The 18,083-nt window shown below is 29.9% G+C and overlaps 2 protein-coding genes across 2 annotated transcripts; both read right to left on the bottom strand.

Moving 5' to 3' along the window:
• Nucleotides 1–1,420: 1,420 nt before the first annotated feature.
• Nucleotides 1,421–2,075, bottom strand: HO173_002596 (uncharacterized protein; the record flags this gene model as incomplete). The annotated part of the gene is made up of 3 exons (XM_037304528.1): nucleotides 1,421–1,672; nucleotides 1,825–1,963; nucleotides 2,056–2,075. The coding sequence occupies 3 exons, from the start codon at nucleotides 2,073–2,075 to the stop codon at nucleotides 1,421–1,423; spliced, it is 411 nt and encodes a 136-aa protein (XP_037168621.1).
• A 14,463-nt stretch (nucleotides 2,076–16,538) lies between these two features.
• HO173_002595 (uncharacterized protein) lies at nucleotides 16,539–18,071 on the bottom strand (the record flags this gene model as incomplete). Its single annotated transcript, XM_037304527.1, has 1 exon — nucleotides 16,539–18,071. One exon carries the CDS (start codon nucleotides 18,069–18,071, stop codon nucleotides 16,539–16,541), a length of 1,533 nt encoding a protein of 510 aa, XP_037168620.1.
• Nucleotides 18,072–18,083: the final 12 nt, after the last annotated feature.

Here is an 18,083-nt window from a genome sequence, read left to right as displayed (position 1 = left end):
GCCGCTCCGCCACTCCATTCCGAAGCCATGTCCGTTGTATTGGCGTCCAAGATCCGCGAGATGTTGTATACTGTTTCGAATGGGGGCTCGCCTAAGAGATGTGAGGGAAGTACGTGGGCCAAGTTGGAACATCGTAGACCCCGGCCGAGAGATGTGAGAGGTTGATGAAGCATTCGACCACCAGGTAGGCTCGTGCCAATATGTATGCCACAAATATCAAGACGAGAAGAACAAGTAGAGAAATGAAGATAGACGCTTAATCACATGCTACTCAAGAAGCTCAGATATAGATCTTAACGCAAACTCGTTAGAGTAGAACTGAAGAGGTGTATACAACGAAGAGGACAGGAATCCCGCCCATCACTATGCAAGCGGAGATCCGCCACAACAGTTGCTCAGTAGATGAATCGAAGTGTGCAAACCATGCCAATGCGTGGAGTCCACCGTATATAAATGCTGCCGCACTGAAACGGAGGGCTATTGAAAATTCTACCAATCGATCTATATCGGGCCAGTTTTTGCATCGCCGAAGTGTCAAAGAAAGAATAAAATTCATTCTGATGGGCGCGCCAGGCCATTGTCCAACGGTTGACGTCTTGAGTTGTGAGCCTAATGTTCGGAAGAGGTAGATGTGATCCGGTGTAATTGCCGAAAGACTTTTTAAAATTGCTAGTAGACGTTTTATCGATTCGATTGACAATGTTTGTAAGGGTTTGCGCCTTGAAACCTGTCCCCTGTAGAGTTTGACCGGACTTCAAAATAGTCAAGCCGGTTTCGTCGTCTCTTTCATGCCTTGTTTCTTGCTCTAAATGTGTTTCGTTATTGCGATTGTCCTGGGAAAGAATCGACGAGACTAGCATCCGTTTCTTCGTACGGCAAAAGCAGTTGCTTGTCTTCCTGCGGTAGCAGTATTAGCATCTGTGGTCCAAACCGAGGTGGCCATTTAAGATTTTTTTTTGGCAATTACTCTTACATCCATGCGAAGAATCAATGCAAAGAACAATACATGTCAAAGAAGAAGATGTTAAGTCATCAATGGCACTCTCTGTATTCGGCGGAGAAAGCAGTGCAAGAATACTACCCAATGAAGCGATATTGAAAGATTCTACCTCTGAGAGTGTCTGGAACCATTGGTCACTTTCTAGCCAATTCCTAAGATCACGCTTGAATGACTCGGCAGCAGATGATCGATTGTTGTACATGAAGAAAAAAGAGCGAATATCCCAAAGGACTTGACCCTGGATCATCGTAGGATAGTCTACTTCGAACGGCTTTTCCCACCAGAGAATGTATACCAGCACCGCACAGATCGCGTGACCAACCGTGTTGAGCTCCAGCAAACTAATCGGGATGCGCTGTATCACTGTACAGGGCTGTTAGGATAGCTTCCTCGAGGTTCCACGGAGGTAGGGTAATCTGTCTACATACGACGCGTCAAGCATTGTGCAATGAACCATAAGGCCTGGATGCAGACAAGAGCCTTCGCGAGTCCATTGGCTTTGCTTTTCGATTCTATCTCTTCCTCTGAAAGGTTCGGGATTACGTTGCGGCCGATCTCATGCTCTGATAACATAATCAGGTATTCCATCAATCTTACCAAAAAACCAAGTCTCACTGTTTTGGGAAGGTAAGAATCTCTGGGATTCGGGAAGGTTTCCTGGAATTTCAAAGGCTATTCCACCCATTAACGCGTAGAATCCATGCACCATATTCCATGGGTGACGGTCCTCAGATGAGGGATGTCTCGGAGCTTCAAGAGTCGGTTGCTATTAGAAGATCAATGCACTTCGCTCAAGCGGCACAGTTCTAATCGTTCCAACTCACCCGAACAGGTTCTTGGTTACGTGGCATGAACACTCCTTTGAACCCTGTGACAGCCTTTTTGGCTATTGAGGGAGGGTTCGGTAACGCAAAGGCCTTGTTGACCTTATGCATTATGGAGAACGCCTGACGCCTCTGGTACCTGCCATTCATTAGCCTACACTATTTCGACTAATTGTGGTAATTAGCAGGTCCCAAATCCGGCGATCAAGATGTTGTTCAAAGCGCACATACCAGGCGGTGTAAGCGATCATCTCAGGGGCAAGAAGTGCCAAAACCAGCCACCCAACCTTCCTCAGTCTCGGTTTCCAAACGCTTCCAGGTGGAGAAACATTAAGATGCACGGCGGTCCAGACGCACAGTAGCATGGTAATGATACATGTGCTTAGGATGTCAAAGGTGCCACGAGTGGTAGGACTGGGTTTCCAATGCACTAAGTTGGTGCTGTTGCCAAATAGGAGCGAGCTCATCTTGAAATTTGAAGCACTGGACGATAGATTTTCGTGGTGGCTATCAGTGAAGTCTATTAAATAGAACAATTCATCTAGGTAAAGTTGTCTCGAGGGGTATATGTATGGGCTGGGGCATGGGCAGAATTTTAGCATAGCCTTATTGTCAGCCTTGAGCTGGTCTAGGCACGGGCCTTGATTGGGTACCAAGGGGCCGGACCGTGATGGCTTGGATGACGATACAGTCGATCTGTAAGCACCTTATTGAACAAGTCAGCCAATCCAGGACATGAGATCACACCAGTTTAAGATAGATTGATTGATTGATTGATTACATCATACTACCCTGAAGTCTTACCCTAGTGGCCGACTATGCGAATTACGTAATCTATCTGATCCTTTTAGCTAATTATATAATCTCAAATAAATAAGGCTATATAAGTTATCGTTATAGTTCTACGTTTTATTATACTTAATTCTTAAAAAGAGAGTATACTCTATATCGCTAGGGCTCTTTTATCTTAATTATATTCTTCTTTTTAATCGCTTATTCTAGTAAATTCTTATTATTAATTCTTATTAAAAGCTTAATATTACTTAATAAACTCTATATTTCTTATAAAGTTCGTCGCTATAGAGGTATAGCGTAACTTTATTAATATATTCTTATAAATAATAATTCTCTCTTTTATCTTTCTTCTCTCTTCAATTTATTATATTCCTCGCTTTTTATTAAATAATCTATATTTATAAAGAATATATTAAGCCGTCTACTTCGCTTTATACTTATATTCTTTATTCTCTATATTCGATATTTATCGATTATAAAGAAAGGCCTTAAGATCTATTTTCTCGATCTTTATTTACGTTATTAGCGACGTCTTAGCGCGCTTAACTCTCGAATATAGAAATTATATTTATTTCGACGATATTAATTAAATTCTTCTAAGAATATCATCTTACTTCTTATTAATCTATTTAATAATTTATTATTTTATCGCGTAGTCTTTAATAGTTATCTTAATTATTAATATTATTTTTATCTATATAATTAATAATTAAGCTATTTTATTAGTATTTATCTTTACTCTTTTATTATAAATTACTTACTCTCGTTAATTAATAATCTTCTTTACTTTTTTATTTATCTATTTATTACTATTAATATTAATATATATCGAAATCTAGTATAATTCTATTACTATTTCGAGATATCTTAGCGAATTAATAATCTATACTATTTATATTATATAGATCTATCTTAAATATTTATTTAAATCTTTAATAGTTTAAATTAATATTTAATTATTTATATTTACTATAACTTTATTAAGTTATAATTTTATTTAATATATAATTACTATAATTAAAGCTTAAAGAATATTATATAACTTTATCGAGTATATTATATATTAATCGCTTAAATTTAAATAGATATTAAAAATAGAATTAATATCTAACGATATAGTTAAAGCTTTTATCTTTTTATTAATTTTATTATTATCTATATATATTATTATATAATTCTTATTAATTAATCTTTTAACTAATTCTTTAACGACTTTTTTAATCTTATAAATTATTATTTTAAAAGACTCTTAATTAAGAGCGACGCTAAAAGAGCGTAGTTTCTTAATCTTATTAATATTATTATATTATTCTTTAAATCTATTAATATATCGCTTTAGTAAATTTAATTTTCTATTCTTCTTAGATTTTTTTTTAAATTTTTATTACTCGAATTATAGCTTAATAATCTCGCTATATATTAAATTAATAACGATTTATAAGATAGCTTTTAAGATAATTTTATCTAGCTATTATTTAATTAATAGAAGATATATTTTTATATTAAGTATTAAAATAAATATAATCTTAAATACTCTAATTATCTTTCTCTTTATCTAAGATTAAATTCTTTATAGCGATAAGAGATAAGTTTTATTATAGTCGATAGTATCTTTAGACTAATATTATATTAAGTAATAATATATTATTTATAAAATAATTATCATCTAATAGAGCTATCTTATACTCTTATAATTATTATTCTATATCGATCTAATAATTTTTATTAATATATCGATACTTTTAATAGTTTTAGATCGAATCTTCTTATTATAATAGCTTTATAGAAGTTTAAAGTTAATTTCGACTTCTAGATAGCGAATAAAGCGTTTTATCTTAATATATTATCTCTTATTAAGTTATAGAGAATAGTTTAAATTAAATCTCTATTTTCTATTAAGATATAGTAGTTAATATTTATTAAGATTAAACTTTAATTTATATTATAATATCTACTTTATATAAACTTCGTTATAGATTTTATAAAAAGCGTTATAATTTTCCTCGATAGAGTCTTCTATTATTAAAAAGCTTATATCATCTATAAAGTCGATAGCTATTATTTTTAAATTAATATAATTATTATATTTATTAATAAGATCTAAATTATAGAAGAGATAAAGTATAGACGATAGCGATAATTCTTAAGAAATTTCGATTACTATAAGAGTCTTTAATATAGAGTATTCGCTTATTTTTAATATTATTATTCTATTAGATAAGAACGATTTTATCTAATTAACTACTCTTATATTAATTTTTTATTTTCGAAAATTATAGAGTAATCGAGAATAAGAGATTTTATTATATATATTTAAAATATCTAGTAGTAATATTATAACTATTTTATTAGAGTTCTAAGCTTAATATATTCTTTCTAGAAGATAGTAGATATTATATTTATATAACCGCAATCTATAGTCTCTTATATATATAATTAATAGAAGTCTATATATCTTTATAAGATATGCTATTCTTCTAATAAAAATAAATTTTATTATCTTTTCTATAGTATTAAGTAGAGCTATTAATTAATATTCTTTAGAAATTAAATAATTTTTATTTAACTTTAAAAGAATAATTATTATTAATATTCTAAAGTATTTTAGATAATAGTCGTTTATTATATATATATTAAATATTCTATATAGATAAGAAAGTAATAATTTTAAAATCTTCTTAAAAATTAGATTAAAGATTACGTCTTCTCTTAAGACTCTCTTTAACGATACTTATATTATAATCTTTCTTATCTTATTTATAATAATTATATTTATTAGATAAATTTATAAATATATTATATTAACGCTAATATTATCTAATTTCGCTTATATTAATAATAAAAAGAATATTCTTATAAGAAGATCTATCTTTAAATTTAATTTATTATATTTTTATTTATCTTTATTAAATAGTAAAGAGAGATATATCTATATTATAAGTTATTTTCTAATCTACTTAATCTTTTTTTATATTATTTATAACGACTTATACGCTTTTACTATAAACTCTCTAAATATCTTTTTAATAATTCTCTTAATTAGATTATTTTTAAAGTTTTTAATAACTTTATATTTATTTTATACTTTTTTTAAGAGCGTTATTCTTTAACTTCTTTTTAGTAATTTATAATATCTTTATACTTTCTTATATTCTAGCGTAAATTTTAATTTAAATTATAGCGATAATCTAATAATCGAAGTAAACTTCTTTATAGCCGCTTAAATAGAGTTAATAATAATTACTATTTAATAATCGATACTATCGTTAATAAGATTTTTATTATTCTTCTAGAGATTAGTTAGATACTCTTTCGATATTATAACTCTAACGAATATCTCTTTTAGAATCTCGATATTTAGTTTATTAAAGTTTTAGCGTATTATTAATATTAACTCTATTACGACTAGCTTAAACTTTATAAAAATTAAAAAATAATTAAATTTACTTTCGAAATTATTTTCGATATTATAATTAATAATATTTATTATTAATATTAAAATAACAAATAATAGATCTATTATTATTTAATAGTTTTCTTTATATATTATTATTTTTATTAATAATACTTATTTTATAGCGAATTCTTTCGCTATAAGTATTAGTTTTTTTACTCTCTTATTAATATAAATATCTAATTCTCTTTATATTATATAATAAAGATTAAAGTTATCTAATATAATTTATTTATTATTTTTAAATTTTATAAGTATTTTATATAATTCGTTAAGTTCGTTTATTTATTAGTTATTAAGATTATAGATATTATATATATATATAATTCTATTATTTTTAAACTTAATATTAAGAGTATAAAGATTTAATAAATAATATAATAAGTATTATTATTTTAATAATATTCTCTTATTAATATAGAAGTATATTTATATATTATTATAATAGAGGTAGATTAAATTAAATCTATTTTTTAAAAGATAATACGATATATTTATATTAATATTTCTCTAGAGCTTTTAAATTACTACTATATTAATATTATAAATCTTTTTATTATTAAAGAATTCTACTATAATTATTCTAAATTTTCTTATATTATATTATAGTATTAATAGCTAACTAAGATATACTACTATTTCTTAATATTATTATTAATATTACTTACTCACTCCGCCTAGTCTATAAAGTCTATATTCTCTTTCTAAGTATTCTTCTTTTCTTAATCGTCGATAAATTAAATATATCTCTTTTTATTCCTATTAACGAAAACCGTAATTCTCTTATTACTACTCTTTTAACTTAAAGGCTATCTATCATTTTCGAAATTATTAATTTCCTCTATTATTATATCATTCTTATATTATTTAGCTTCGTTTACTACTTTAAAGAATAATCTATTTCTAAATAAAATCTTTATTAATAATATAAAAATATATCTTCTTTTACTTAGCTAGAGATTCGATATAATAATTCTTTTGAGGTTTAACGCTCTAATTTCTTCTCTACTAACTATTCTATCTTTATCTATTAATCTATCGCGCGTAGATATTAGCTTTAAAAAAAATTCCTTATTTTATCTATAATTAAATATATTTTAAAAATAATTATTTAATTAATCGCTTATTTAATAGCTAGCCGATATCTTCTTCGTTATTATAAATCGTAAAGAAGTTTATTATCTCGTTATTCTTATTCTCGCTATCTTTCTCTTCTTTATTATATATATCTTATTTTAAGCCTTATATAATCCCTTATAAATTAGATATTTATAAGTATCGATCGTATATTCTTTATAATAATACTCTCTTAAGTATTTCTCGTATATTAAGTAATTCTTTTTAGAGTATATAATCGATAGATAATTATATTTTTAGTATATAAAGTATTACTTTAATTTATATTACTTATTATAAACGTAATAGCTATATAATTTCAAATTAATAACTAAACCTTTTTTTAATACTTTATTTCTTTTCTCTAGAGATATTAATTTAATAATTAATAAACTCTTATTATAATTCTTTTTATTCGCGTCGAATTAGCTTAGTTATACTATATTAAAATTTAGCGTATTAATATTCTTATTCTAAATCCTTTTAATTACCGCGATTATATCTTTAATATTAAATATATTAATTCTCACTTTATAAAGTAGAAGACTATACGTTTTAATAATTACTCTCGCGCTATTACTTAACTTTAAAGTTTAATTTTTAATTTTTCTTAGTTTATTTATCTTCTTCTTATTTATAGTTATAATATATATATCGCTACTCGCTAGCCTTCTAATTATTCTAATAGATTTTCTTATAATATTTATACTCTTTATATATTTATTAATTATTATAATTATCTTACTCGATATCTTTCTCTTTAATATCTTACTTATTATTTCGTCTTATAACTTTATAATAATCTTATTTAGCTTATTATATAGTATTTAATCTTATTTTGATATTATTAATAATATAATAGAGATTTCTCTAATAGTAAAAAAGAATATCGAGAATTAATTTAGTACGCTAATATAGTTAATTATTAATATATTACTTCTTAGACTAACTATCTAATACTTAATATATATAATCTTTTTCTTTATATTATTATCTCGATTACTTAAGTTAATAGCTAGTTTATATACTTTATTTAAGACTATCTAAATTTTAGATTTATTATTTATTCTTTCTTATAAATATTATCGCTATCTTAAAAATAGTAATTACTTTATTTATTAATAATTTCTAGCCTTTATTTATTATTTTTAATATAATATTTATTAACAACTTTAATATAAATGCGTACTTCTTAAAATTATAATTATTATAGTTCTATTAAGGCTAGCTAATCTTATTCGATATAATTATAAAAGTATAGATATCCTCTAAAGCTAATTAAAGAGATACTAACCTTACTAAGTACTTTAAATACGTATATCTACTTTCTATAGCTCAATAATATAGCATAAGCGTTATGCGAAAGTTCCTTGCGGCGTAGGTTCCAGTTTAAGATAATACTCATCTCGCTGATTCGCGCGCGTAAAGTTACTTGTGCATGAACATACATTGATCGGTCAAAGGAAAGTATCAGCTCATGTAACTTAAAGGACAGGCGTCATACTCGATGTAGACACGTCAGCCATTAGGAAGGGCGAGACAAGCACCGCCCTCTGACCGCTACGAGTCAGGGCACTTCTATATCGCTTTAAACCACTTAGCTGTAATTACGCCGCTTCATCCATCAACGGTGATCAATATCAAGACAAGGGTCAGTTCAATTGTTTGAGCTAGGAACAGGTAGGGTAAGCCAAGATGAGATAGGCTGAAATATACTGATAGGGATGAGCCGAAGTTCCCCAAGCGCTCGAGCTGAAAAGAAACACTCTTAAGATAAGAGCCTCGCTCAAACTTTCCACTTCCCAGCTCCTGTCTTCTTCTCCTTCGGGAAAGGGGGCTCACGATCGACACAATCTTGAGACTCTTGAACTTATCGCGCACATCTTCATGCGCACGCTGAAAGTTTCCAAGTCAGGAGGAGAGTCTTCGACCCCAGCAGACCATCCCTTCATCCTGAGGGGGTATCAGTGATAACTAAAATCCGATGGCGTTTGCAAGCATAGGACCTGGTCGGCGCATCGTTTCTCAGAGAATGACTGTCTACGAGTCACTGCAAAATTGGAGAGAGAAGAAGAAGTCAATAGATAGGCGTTGTATCAAAGCTCACTTCAGCCCAACTCTCAATATGCTCTCTAGACACATATACAGACCGTAGTCGTTCTCATCCTCCCTCGTCTTCAATCAACCACGGCAGTAATTAGCGATGAACAATGCTATCTACTCAGCGACTGCTCTATCCCGGGATTCTGGCGACCCTGCAAATCCTTTTGTAAGCGCCGGCGATCTGTAGCAGACTAATCATGGCGCTGATGATGAACGCGGGATCCGGGTACCTGGTCACCGGCTGTCTCGGCTCGTGGCCGGGCGTATTACTAATTCATACCCCGAAAGTATGGGCTAATTACCGAATCATACCCCGAAACTATACCCCTAATTACTGAATCATACCCCTACATCAAAATTTGGGGTATGATTCGGTAAGGATTGATTGCATGGGGTATGATTCGATAATTTATCAAACTTGCCATAGTGGCCTATATCGGGCTAATTACTAATTCTGTTAAAATTCTTAAAATTCTTAGCCCTCAAGCTTCCCAGCCTTCCCAGCCACCTTGTTGAACCAGCCACCTGAATTTGTCCTATATATAGAACCTTATCCCAGAGTGCTTCTAGAGTAATTAATCTATTCTTCTTGAATATTTTAATAGGTTATAAGCCCGATTCCGACGCTTTTATAACGCTACTATATATATTATCGTTATTATATACCTTTATAAACTCTAGCTCTAATCTCTATTAATTTTAAGTATCTATTGTATTAATACTAGTATTAGTATTAATATTAATTATAGCCTAACGAGTTATCTTAAATCTATTCTTTAAGTTATTTATTTATTAACTTATTAAAATAAATTACTCGAAATAACTTATTAACGTATATATCTTATTACGTAAATAAAAGTTATAAAAGTATATTTAAGAGATCTCTTTCGAAATATTAATCGTTATAGCTCTAGTTAAATAAAAGAATTTTTTTAAAGAGACTATTAATACGATAATATCTACTATTAATAGCTTTATTAAGTAACGACTTATAGCTAATAAGTTTAATTATAACTTTAAAATAATATCTTATCTCGCGAATCTCTATCGTTCTATCGGGGATAACGAATTTATACGTTTTATCGTATAATATTATACTATTAAATATAATAAATTCGACTTTATAATCGATTATATTACTTATATTAAGTTACTCGAAGAGCGTATTATAATTATTAACGTTAAACTTACGTCTAATAAATAAACGATTCTTTATCTATCGATATCTCTTCTTAATTATCTTTAATACTTAATTAAAATCTAGGCTGTTACCGTCGATATAACGGCTCATAAAGCGATAAATATACTTTTAAAAGAGGAGAGAAAAGGGGAAAAGCTAAAGCTTACGAAGGCGGAGGAGATAGCTAATATATTTATAAATACGAGGGTTATAAGTAAGAGTAATAATCGAAAGAGTTATAAGATGTATAGTAAGATATATAAATTAGTGTGTTATATCGAGTATTTAAAATTAGCTTTAAAGTAATATTACGAGATAATAAGAGGTATAAAGCGAAAGCGTATCGAGAACGAGACTACTGTAGCGATTGCGTTTTCTTTTTAAATACTAGACGATATAGAGTTTGAAGGCTTATAAATATTAGATAATATAAATATTAGAACGATATGAAGTCTAAAAGGCTTACGAACACTAGACGATATAAATACTAGAACGGTGTAAGGCCTAGAGAGCCTATAACGCTATAGAGGCGATGAGATATTTATATAGTTATATGTTTTTTATTAATGGGCTAGTACGCTTAACTGCAGAGGCGTATTGAAATTCTTAGAATTCTTAGCCCCTAAGCTTTCCAGCCTTTTCAGCCACCTTATTAGACTAGTTATCTAAATTTATCCTATATATAAAATCTCGTCCTAGAGTGCTTCTAAAGTAATTAATTCATCCTTCTTAAATATTTTAATAAATTCATATCTCGAAACTATAAATTCTTATCGAATTATATCTCTAATTACTAAATTATATCTCTATATTAAAATTTAAAATATAATTTAATAAGAATTAATTATATAGAATATAATTCGATAATTTATTAAACTTATTATAGTAGTCTATATCGAAATTTAATATAGAGATATATCGAATTTAGTTCTTACGCTTTTTAATTATTATATTAATTAATTATCTAATTATATATTATATTTAGAGCCTAGCCTCGGAGAGGTTTAAAGAATCAATTCGTTTATTTTATTACATATCTAATAGTCTAATAGTCTACTTGAAGATATAGCTAGATATCTACTTTATATCTATACTACTAGATATCTATATCTATATAAACTATTAAAAGTAAAAGTATATATAAGAGTTATAATATTAGTAACTTAGCTAAAAAGTCTAATTTCGAGAATATCTACGCTTAATAGCTAGATACTTCTATTTAAATCTAAATAAAACTCTCGTAAGATCGTTATAAAGCTCTCGTAGAGACTATTACTAATATATAGACTAGAGGGTTAAATTTAATCTACTCGACTTTCATTTAATATATTTAAACTAATAGATTACTTATTAAATACGATCGAAGATATTTCTCTTTTTCTATAGTTAAACGAGTAAAGGCCTATGAATTAAATTCATAACCGTTTTTTTTAATCAGGGCTGTCGAGTAAATTTGATAAGCGGTCTTTGATAAGCGATCTTTAGTGAGCGATATTTGAATTCCTTGCCTTTAAATATCTATAAGACTAAATTTAGTAATTCTTTTTTTATCTAAAAGCCCATATTACGTTCTATAATTTAAAAGAAAAATCTTAAAATTTTAATAGAAAATAAAAAAGTTATTTTAAAATTAAATAATATATATCTATTTTTTAATTAGGGCTATCGAGCGAACTTTAGTTATTACGAGCGTATTCTTAATATACCTCTTAGTTCTATAACTAGCGAGTCTTAACGAAGATATTTTCTACTATATTATACCTTCTTTTTATATATATAGTTCGATAATCTTATTATTCTTATTCTATCTTATTTATATTAATATTATACTTATACTAATTCTAATATTATAATAAAGCTTCTTTATATATCTTCGACGAAGAGAATTAACGAGTTTTTTACTTTCTATTTAAAGTAAGTAATCGAGCTTAATAAAGAAAACGCTAGATATTTCTATTATATAGAAGTCTTACTATATATTTAAATTATTAAATATTTATATTATTCGAAAGAATCTATATTAAATAATTTATATTATTAACGATAGTTTAATTTATTAAAAAATAACTCCTCTATATCGAATATAAGAAATTCTTCTCCGCTTTATTTCTCGTAAAAAGTCTATTACCGGCTAATATACCCTTAACGAACTTTCTTCTATTCGAAAAGATATTATTTAGTATATTTATAGTCTTTATAGCGACTTAATCGATTAAAAAACGAGTGTTATAGACCCCCGCGAAGAAATAATACTATTTCGAACATCACAGCTAAAATTCAACACTCGATATAGAGATCTATTATCTTTCTCGACTCGTATACGCCTTTATAGTATCGAAGTTCTAGAGATCTCTTTATTTCACTCGATAGAGAAGCTTAATTAAATTTTTTACTTTCACGCTTATCTTCTCCGCCTTATTTTTATCTATATTTAATATATTATAAATTCTAACTTAAATCTATCTATATTAATACTAAGATATATATCTTTATATCGTCGATTATCTATATATTATAGCTAGCCTTATCTTATCTACGAAGATCTATATACGAGATATTCGCTTTTAAATTCGCTATAACTTCATATATTACGTATATAGCGATCTCTATCTACTAAGAATCTATATTAGCGATATTACGAAGTATCGGAGATATAAGGCCAAAACTCGCCTAACATCTCTGCCCTCCTACCGCCGTCCTCATTATTACCTATATTATAAGATTTCGAGATACTTAAATCTAATTAATATCGACTAATATCGTTATAGTTAATTAAATAATTACTTAATCTAAGACTATTAAATTTATCTATCTTTACGAATACTAATTTAATATTATTTAATAACTAAAAAATAAGAATTCGAGATAAGCTTATCTATAATAATAATTATTTTCTTATCGATATCTTTAAAATTATCTATATTATAGCGAGACTTAAAGAGAAAGCTAGTTAGCACGTATTTATTAGATAATAATATCGCTTATACTCTATAGTCGATAATCTTCTAGATTATTTATATAACGTATATAAGATACTCTTATTCGTTCTTAAGAAAATCTATTAATATACTTATAATAAAATACGCTAAGAAAGTTAATTATTTCTTAAATTCTACGATAATCTTATTAAATATATTAAATATAATTTTAGAAATAATAGTTTAATAAACGATATATTAAAGAAATTAAAACTTCGTTATTATAACTTAATTAATCTATTAATAAGAAATTAGATTATATCTAAATTAAAGAAACGTATTATAAAAATATAGCTTTAATATTAATAATTTATTAAGAAATTAATTAAAAAGAAAGTTAAAGAATTCGCGAAGTAATATATAAAAGTAAAGATTAAGACTAACGTAAAGAAGAGTAAATACTCGATTATAACTCGCCTTACTTTTAATATATAGAATTTAAATCTTATTAAAATAAAGTATTTTATAGATAAAAACTAGACTTATATATAAAAGTATTATAAATACTCTAAATCCGATATAAATTTCGACGAAGCATACGAGCTTAGTTACTAGGGCTTCCTATAATCGATATATAATCTAGTAATATCTCGAACATCGCGTTTTTAAACGAATTAAAATTATTCGATGTTTTTAGAATAGCCCCATTTTTCACATTCGTAAATTAATTTCTTAAATCTATATTACTTAATAATAATCTTATATTAAACTTACTAAGTAGACTTTTCTTATTATTATATATCTAAAGATCTTTCGAAGTTATTATACGTTATTTATAGATCTTATTATCGCCGTCGATAGCCTCTATCGATATCGTCTATATAATATCTTATAGAGAAACTTACTTAATATTAAATTAGAGTTTTAGCGCCTACGACTCGATTCGATTCGAAAGCCCTCGACTAATTACGTCGTATTATTTAATCGATATCTTATTCGCTTAAATATAAATTCGAAAATTATTACTATTTATCTCTACGCTTATAGATAAGATTTTTATTATATTATATCGATTTCCTTTCGTCTAAACTCTCTATATACGCTTAAATTAAAACTAGCGATATTATTATAATATAAGTAAAAAGAGTTACTACCGTTTCTAATATCGTTTATAAAGAAAGATACTATACTAGAAGTCTCGAATACGATTATTTCTTTACTACTCTTATTATTTTTTCAGGCGTCTAGCGTATATATATATTCATCTTTCTATCTTTTTACTTATTAATTATAGAATATAATTTTATAAAGGGGGGGGGTAGTATTATAAGCGTATTCTTAATATACTTCTTAATTCTATAGCTAGCGAGTCTTAACGAAGATATTTCCTATTATATTATATCTCCTTTTCATCTATATAGTTCGATAGTCTTATTATTCTTATTCTATCTCATTTATACTAATATCGTATCTATACTAGTTCTAATATTAATAAGTAAACTTTAATAAGCGATATTTGAATTCCTTACGCTTTAATAATTATAAGACTAAATTTAAAAATTCTTTTTTTATCTAAAAGCCTATATTTCGATCTATAATTTAAAAAAAAATCTTAAAAACTTAATAGAAAATAAAAAAGTTATTCTATATATTAATAACGTATATCTATTTTTTTAATAGTTACGAACGCTAATTTATTTACCCGCGATATCTAATTAAAAAGCGTAGATCTAATAAATTAATAATTAACTATATATATAAATTTAAGATTTTCTAGTTTAGTTCTATCTTATTCTTTTATATATACTAATAACCTAGATCGCGAATTCTCTTCTTTACGATTTTTATTATAAATAATAAATTATCGAATTATATCTTAAGTAATAATAAATTATTAAATTATACTTCTAGAGATATAATTTAATAATTAGAGATATAATTTAGTGAGAATTTATAGTTTCGAAGTATAAATTAATAATTAGCTCGATCTATATCGAAATTTAATAAAGAAATATATCGAATTTAGTTCTTACGCTTTTCAATTATCGTATTAATTAGTTATTTAATTTTATTCTATATTTAAAATCTAGTCTCGAAGAGATTTAAAGAATTAATTCGTTCGTTCTATATATTATATATCTAATATTTTAATAGTCTACTTACTTATAGATATATCTACTTTATATCTATACTATTAAATATCTATATCTATATAAATAGTATTAAGAGTAGAGAGTATATATAAGAGTTATAGTATTAATAGCTTAGCTAAAAAATTTAATCTCGGGGATATCTGCGCTTAATAGCCAGACACCCCTATTTAGACCTAGGGCCGTCGCAGGGCCCCCGTGGGGGCTGCTGCTAACACACAGACTGGGTGTAGACAGGCTGGGGCAAATTTAGCCCACTCGGCTTTCGTCTGATATATTTAAGATGATAGATTACTTATTAAATGCGATCGAAGATATTTCTCTTTTTCTATAATCGAATGGCCTTACGATTTTTATTATAAATAATAAATTACCGAATCATACCCCAAGTAATGGCAAATTACTGAGTCATACCCCTAGGGGTATGATTCAGTAATTAGGGGTATGATTCGGTAAGGATTCATAGTTTCGGGGTATGAATTAGTAATTAGCCCCCGAAAGTATAGATCCTTACCGAATCATACAGGTACCCCTACACCAAGTTTCACTCAAATTTGGGGCATGAACTGGTAAGCCAAACTACGAAGGAGACAATCCGCGATCTGGCCTGTCTGACCATAGATGTAAAGCATTTTCTCCAACCACATTTGAGGAGAATTCTATCAGTCTAAAAACATCAGATGAAAGTCGAGTGAGGGTAATTTGGACTCCTCGAAGGTCAAATCACACCCTATCATACTAGCACCATCAATAACCCTACGCTTCATTACACTCCCCCGAAGACGCTTCCGGGACCCTCTTACCCTGAAGGATTTAAATACCTAGGTTATCTTTAGGTTATTATTGGTAACCCGAGTTACCGGTAGGCTAAAAAGCCATACGTGAAGATATCTAGCCCTGAAGGAACAATTTCTAATAGGCACCTAGCTGTATCTACATGTAGGCTACTCAAGTAGACCACTACGGCAAGTACGAATGTGCAAATCGGGTAAGTTTTTTCACCTAGCGAGAACACTGCTACTATCACTCTTATAGTAGCTTACGGCTCTTTCAGATTCGACTACAAATGGTGTGTCAAGTTTCGGGCGCAGTATGTTCCACTCTTTCACAATCCTCTCCGCCGCTGCACTGTGCCAATTCGCTGTCAATCCAAGTGTTGCGACTCTGTAGAGTCCCCTCATGAGGCGGGAGGATTCAGAGTATGCCAATCGTGGGTACTCGGGCCCAGCATGGTCATCGAAAATGGACTTGAGCTCCTGTTGCTCGAGTGTCGAGGGTGTATTGTTGGCCCCTTCCAGCTCATATGGCCAGGGAAGTAAGCTATTCTCGGTATGGATGTCTTTGTCGTAGCCCCATAGCCAGCCAGGGGGTTGACAGTTCACAAATTTTGGTGCCACCACCGCTTCGTCCCAGTCAAGAATCCCTGTGACTCGAACGGAGTCCTCGGAATTGATTTCGACCATGATGTTGCGAGGGTGCAAATCAAGGTGGCACAAGCAGTTCAACTCTGGCTTGAACAAGCACAGGGCGTTCATCTCGTGCACGACTTTGAGCATGTCATCGTACAATTCGACGTCACAGTTGGTCTCCCCAAGACTCTCTGCAAGAGCAGTTTTCCTCCAGCGCGAGAGGTAGTATTCAAAGAACTCCACGGTAGTCTCGCTCGAACGAGCAGTCCCTGCACCACTGGTCGCGTCCGGCTCCATTTTCTCAACGAGATCTCCACGTGCATCTGTCAGTATGAATGGGACGATATTTGGCAGCTCGGCAGAAGTGTATGAGCCGTTGGTAGCTGCTTCAATAGTGCCAGCGACCGGACTCTCCACTGACAAGAGAGCTCTTATCAAGCAGCCCACTTCTTTTGCAACTACACATCGCTGTGAGCGGCTAAGAACATCCCATACCGAATCCAAATCTCGTCCAGGAATCCGATGCTGGATGGCATATGGTTTCCCTACCGCGTTGTTGCAGGTAAAGTCGGTAGCCTCGATCGAGGCTACCGGGATTGCTGTTCGCTGTCGTACATAATCCAAAAGGGCCACTTGCTGATCAGGCCGTGACTCGCCTTCTCGGGGTACTCGAAGGATGAGATTGCGGTGGCCTTCATCGTAAGACGACGGTAGTGTTATACTTGTGATGTGATTGAAACCTCCACCTTTGAGGTGCTCGATCAGTGGTACTTGTGGCGCTGGTACAAAAGAGCGAAAGAACTTATTCGTGCGTAGGCGTAAAGCAGCTTGACTAGCTAAGAAGCGGTGCTTGATAGACGTTGGGGAAGGCCATAAATCCTGGCACAGGTTTTCGATGCGCTGATTGAAAGCGTCCTCGGCTTCCCGCTCTGCCCGCTCGTAGGCCGCCGTAGAAGACGTTCGGACTGAGCCGTTCGAGTTCGAGGATCGGGTTGGCGAAGCATTGACGGATCGGGTTGGCGAATCAGACACTCCTCCACTTGCCCCGTGCGAGCTGTCTATCGCCGGCTGCAGTGAATCGATCAGAGGTATCTCGATTTTTTCTGTTTGGTCAAAAGCCATATTGTCTGACAT

This window comes from Letharia columbiana, assembly GCF_014066305.1.
Source record: "Letharia columbiana isolate WasteWater2 chromosome Unknown Sc0000005_s0, whole genome shotgun sequence".
NCBI classification, from domain to species: Eukaryota; Fungi; Ascomycota; class Lecanoromycetes; order Lecanorales; family Parmeliaceae; genus Letharia; species Letharia columbiana.
The sequence above is the reverse complement of the archived record's forward strand: the minus strand, read 5'-3'. Positions and strand labels throughout refer to the sequence as shown.